At 37.5% G+C, this 5,326-nt stretch overlaps 1 protein-coding gene across 1 annotated transcript; it reads right to left on the bottom strand.

The window, feature by feature from the left end:
• Positions 1 to 3,176: 3,176 nt before the first annotated feature.
• Positions 3,177 to 4,906, bottom strand: LOC111454517 (glucan endo-1,3-beta-glucosidase 12-like). Its single transcript, XM_023096015.1, has 2 exons — positions 3,334 to 4,906; positions 3,177 to 3,253 (listed from the first exon to the last, which is right to left on the bottom strand). The coding sequence occupies exons 1-2, from the start codon at positions 4,676 to 4,678 to the stop codon at positions 3,219 to 3,221; spliced, it is 1,380 nt and encodes a 459-aa protein (XP_022951783.1). The 5' UTR covers positions 4,679 to 4,906; the 3' UTR covers positions 3,177 to 3,218.
• Positions 4,907 to 5,326: the final 420 nt, after the last annotated feature.

The following is a 5,326-nucleotide window of genomic DNA, read 5'->3' as shown; positions in this document are numbered from 1 at the left end:
TACTATTATAATTGTTTTACCCATATTTTAGCTTACCTTGATCATAATTTAGTCACTTTCTCAAATAGCTTAGCTTTGTGTGTAATAAACACGAGTGCCCCTGAACGTAAAATCAATGAGTTGAGTGTGTGAGGCCCTAAGCATATATTTAACTACTATTTGTATAATCATGAACCAAGTTGGAGAAATGGAGGGGAGATCAATGAAGCTAGGTGGAAAGAAGCACGAACTGGAGCTATTTCTCATTTGAATCATGTTATTAGTGTCTTGACAAACCGGATAGAGTGAATTGAAATAGCCTTAGGTAATTCTCAAGGAAATGAAGTAATCTTGAATGAAGGAGTTGAAAATGAAGAGGATGAGAATGTCACCCTTTTTGCTGGAAATAATCCTAGGGTAGGGAGAGATGTCGAGGGAGAGGAAGAGGCTGAAAAAGAGTAGAAAAATTTTAGCACAAAAAAAAAAATTTGAGAGAAAGTACCAATATGAAAGAGGAGAAGAAAGAGGAGTTGGGAGAGTAAAGCTGAAAATTTCAACTTTCTATGGGAGATTTGATTTAGAGGAGTATATGCAATATGAGAGGTATTGAACATAAAATAGACTTCATTCTGAGGGTTGTCGTTCCTAAAAGCCAGCTTATAGAGTCAATCCAACTGAGACTAAAGAAATTCAAAGGCAAGTGGAGGAGCTCATGGAGAAGAGCTATTTACGAGAAAGTTTGAGTCCATGTTCTGTATCAGTCTTATTGGAGCCAAAGAAAGATGAAACTTAGTGCATGTGCGTCGAGAGTCATCAACAAAATCACTGTAAAGTATCGACATCCTATTTCTAGGCTAGGCGATATGCTTGATGAATTGCATGGTTCATGTCTATTTATAAAAATTGTTTTGAAATCGGGATATCATCAAATTAGAATGTCTCGAGATGAATGGAAAACAACTCTCACAATTAAGTTTAGAGTGTATAAATGACTTGTTATGACTTTTGGGTTAACTACTAGTACATTTATGTGCTTAATGAATAATGTTGATAGAATATTTGGAAAAACATGTGGTGTATTTTTAATGATATTTTAATTTATTTGAAGATTTTGGTTGAGCATGTGTAACATGTTAAGTCAATTTTGATTACAAACGTAAATTTCATGCTAATTATAGCAAGTATAGTTTTTTCATCTAAAAAATTAATTTTCATAGTTGTTAAAAATGGAGTAGAAGTAGATAAGGAGAAAGTTAAACTCATCAGGTATTTGTCAACACCGGTGAAATTTTGAGTTTTCATGGATTAGTTAGCTTCTATCAAAATGGAGTAGGAGTAGAGAAAGTTAAAGTCATTACGGATTTCCCACCACCAAAAAATATAAGTGAAATTTTGAGTTTTCATCGATTGGCTTGCTTCTATAGGAGATTTATAAGAGATTTTAGCATGTTTTCATGGATTAGCTTGCTTCTATAAGAGATTTATAAAAGATTTTAGCATCGTAGCAGCAACATTGTATGATCTAGTGAAAAAATAATGTTGTTTTTTTTAAGAAGTAAGCAATGCACCATTAATTATTTTGCCTAACTTTGATAAAACTTTTGAAATTGAATGTGATGCAAGTGGTTTTCACCTAAGTGTAGTTTTATTTTAAGATTGGAAAGCTCATAACTTATTTTAGTGAAAAACTAAATGAGAGCACTGAACTATCCTATATGTGATCTGAACTATCTTACCCATGATAAAGAATTGTTTGCTTTAATTGATATTGCAAGTGACAACACTACTTATAGCCCCGATAATTTGTGATCCACTTTGATCATGAAAACTTATCGTAAGGTCAAAGCAAATTGAATTGTAGGCATGCAAAGTGGTAGGAGTTTATTGAAACATTTTGGTAAGAAAAGTAAGGATAATGTAGTAGTGGATGCATTATGTAGAAGGTACAATTTCTTTACTCCTCTTAGTACAAAAATTCTTGGATTTAAGCCTATTAAAGAATTATATAGAAATGACCTTGAATCTATTTATGCATTTGTCTTGAGAAAGAAGAAGAAAAAAAGAAAAAAAGAAAAAGTTGGGGATGATATGATGTGTTTTATGAATTTTTAAGATTTATATTTCTAAATGCTTGGTAAGAGATTGGTTGGTGAAAGAAGCACAGGGTAGTTTAATGGGACATTTTGAGATTAATAAAACTTATAAGATGTGAAACGAACCTTGGTTGAAGATGAAGCACAATGCTCATCAGTTTTGTAGCCAATATTTTAAATGCAAAGAAATTAAATCTATATTACATCTAAATGGATTGTAACTCCTTTGAATGTACCGAACAAACCTTGAACTAATATATGTATGAATTTTGTTCTTGGTTTGTCGTACACTAAAAAGGGTAAAAATAATATTTTTGTTGTGGTAGTCAAATCTAGTAAAATGACTCAGTAACAAGACCAAGGATGCAAAACATATGGCTGACTTTTTCTTTTGTTTAGGAGAGTAGTAAGATTACATAGAATGAGTAAAATTTTCAAGTCATTTCTCAAAAGTATTTTGAGGTGAATTGAGTACTAAATTGTTGTTTTCAACCCCAGGTTATTATAAAAATGTTAAGTTGTTTATGGATTTGCTTTTTATTCCTATTCAATAGTTTTGGAATATCTTTGGTCAGGAAACCTTTTCCTAGTAGAAACGTTTTAAAATTGCAAGGAAAGATGGGAAAGAAAAAGTCAAAAGAAGACAATATCCACCCGTAGTAACAGTGAAATATTTGGTTATAAAAAAAAAAAAAAGAGGCGGGTTGTTAAACTGGCATGAAAGCAATGAACTTATATGAGCAGAAAAAGAAAATAAGTTGGAAAAAAGAAACAACAATAATAAAATGAGGTCACAGAAGAACCCATAAGAAAGAACCCATAAGAAAGGAAAAGGAGGTAATAAAGGGTATTCCCTTTTCCTCTATCAAACCTAAAAGACAAAATCTGTGGACGAACAAGAAATCATTATCGTTTTGCTATTGGCTCCACAATTAAATGATATTAAAAACAGAGAAACAGGTTGGAAAGAAAATCTGGAAACAATCATTTTTATAACCAAATATTTCACTGTTACATACAAATAATAATATATTACAACAACCCAAAAAAAAAACAAAGAAAAATGTCAACTGTCACCAAATGAAATTAAAATGCTGTGTTTTCTTTTATTAGTTTCTATAAATATCTATAGCGGCCTGCCCCAGCTTAGTACCCTGTAGGGAACTCGCAGTTCCCGTACTCTGCAACCAAAGAACGACGCCGTTTGTCAGATTAAATATATAATACCCTATATTTATTGAACTTGCAATTTGGTACTTACGGGGAGGTTGAGCAACGACGTAGGCAACACCACCAAAGTAGCACGTGCCACTCGCACGACCCATCTTCTGGTAATAGCTATTGAACGCGTACGAAGCGTGTGCCTCAAGTGAGTTAGGATTGTAACACGTGGAACCTGGCTGAATCGCACCACAATCAGCGCCTCCCTCTCCACAGGCATAATCCAAACCCTCCCGCAGCTTCTCCGCCGCCGCGTTCCCATTAGCCACACACCAGGTATCCCCTTTGGACGGCGGCACCTGAGCCTTACTCCCGTTCACCGGCGTCGGAGTCTCACTCGCCATGTCCGCGAGTGTGAAAGGAATCTGATAAACCTCCTCCTCGTTGGGGTAAAACAAACCGTAATTTCTCTCAGAGGTGGGCCCCGGTTTCTGATTCTCATTGAACAACGCGAACAGAAAGACGTCCAATGGGTCTTCTGGTCTCAAGGGGGTCCCTTTCCCTGTCAGAACTCTCCTAACCAAATTGCCGTTATACGACGCCGCATTCTCCTTACTCGCTCCCACTTCCTTCTCCTCCCCTATCGACGGCCACCCAGTCTCCGTAACCACCACTTTCACGTCGTCGTATTTAAGCGCCATCATGGCGGCGTAAACAGCGTCCACTTGAGCCTCGAAAAGACTGAAATATTTCAACCCATTGCCGGGGTCCACAACGCCGGAGTTCTCCCGGAAGAGAGCGTAGTCCAGAGAAATCTGGTCGGAGTTAGCGGCGTATGCGAAGAAGGGGTAGGCGTTAACCATAAGGTAAGATTCGGTCTGGTGGAGAAAGTCGAGCATGGGCTTGATGACTGGCTCGATAAGGTCCGGTTTGAAGGAACCGGAGGAGGTCGGGTAGGAGGAAGCGAGGGCGGTGAGGGCAATGGGTGAGGAGACTTTGATGGAGTCGTGGAGGTTATACTTTTGTAGCGAGGAGTAGACGTTTCTCATGGCGGGGATGAGGAAATTGGTGGTGTTGTTGGGGTCGACAAAGACCTCGTTGCCGACGGCGACGGCGTTGATTTTGGTGGCGGGGTAATAATTAGAGATTTTGGATTGGACCCAATTGTCGGTGAAGGAAGAATCCGCTGCGGCGGAGGAGAGGAGGTCGTTGGAAAGGGCAACAACGATGGAGATGTTGGAGTTGGAAAGGGCAGTAAGGACGGCGGCATCGGTGTCATAGACTTTGATACGGTCGATCCCTTGCTGTTTGAGGAGACCAACAACTTTGTCGGGCGGGGGAAGGTTGTCGGCGATTCGGCCGTAGTTAACCCCAATCAATCCGGGTTCGCCGAGAGCGGTGGCGGAAAAGAGAAGAAAGAGGAAAGGGGAAAAGGCGATGGCCATGAGTAACAAAGGTTTGAAATGGGTTTCCCCCAAAACTGTGATTTTATAGAGAAGAAGAGAAATTGTGTTTACACCGATCCTCACCGCCTTACTGATTGGTCTGAATTTCTTGGAGCTGTTTACTTGTCTCCATTCCTGGCATTACACTGCCTCTCAGTTTTTGATTGATGAGCTACTTGCAACAACACTCAATTCTCATCCGTTCCCTTTTGCCCCAATTTTTTTAAATTATTATTATTATTATTAAAATCTTTATCTCACCTACACATTTTCTCTCTCTATATAATATTAATTGCATTCACGTAATTTCCCTAATACTTTCCTCTACTAATTCTAATTAAGTCTTCCACTTTCAAATACTATATTTCTTTTTCTTCTTTGTTTTCTGTTAACATGGAAACATCAATAAAATCTCAACGCCAACAAGCCAATATTTAATTCAGATTCATTTTTGTAGTTTGTAATATATTTTTATTTACTCTACTTTTTACGATATGGTAGAATATTAATATTGAACTCGTGGATGTCCAAATGTTTATGTCTCACATGTCAACGAATGCCCTTCTTATTTAACTTTTTAAGATTCCTCTACCTTCGCGCATATATTCATCATATCAACAAATACTATGCACAAAATTTTACAATAAT

This window comes from Cucurbita moschata, unplaced genomic scaffold (genome assembly GCF_002738365.1).
Source record: "Cucurbita moschata cultivar Rifu unplaced genomic scaffold, Cmos_1.0 Cmo_Scf00001, whole genome shotgun sequence".
Classification (NCBI taxonomy): Eukaryota; Viridiplantae; Streptophyta; class Magnoliopsida; order Cucurbitales; family Cucurbitaceae; genus Cucurbita; species Cucurbita moschata.
The sequence above is the reverse complement of the archived record's forward strand: the minus strand, read 5'-3'. Positions and strand labels throughout refer to the sequence as shown.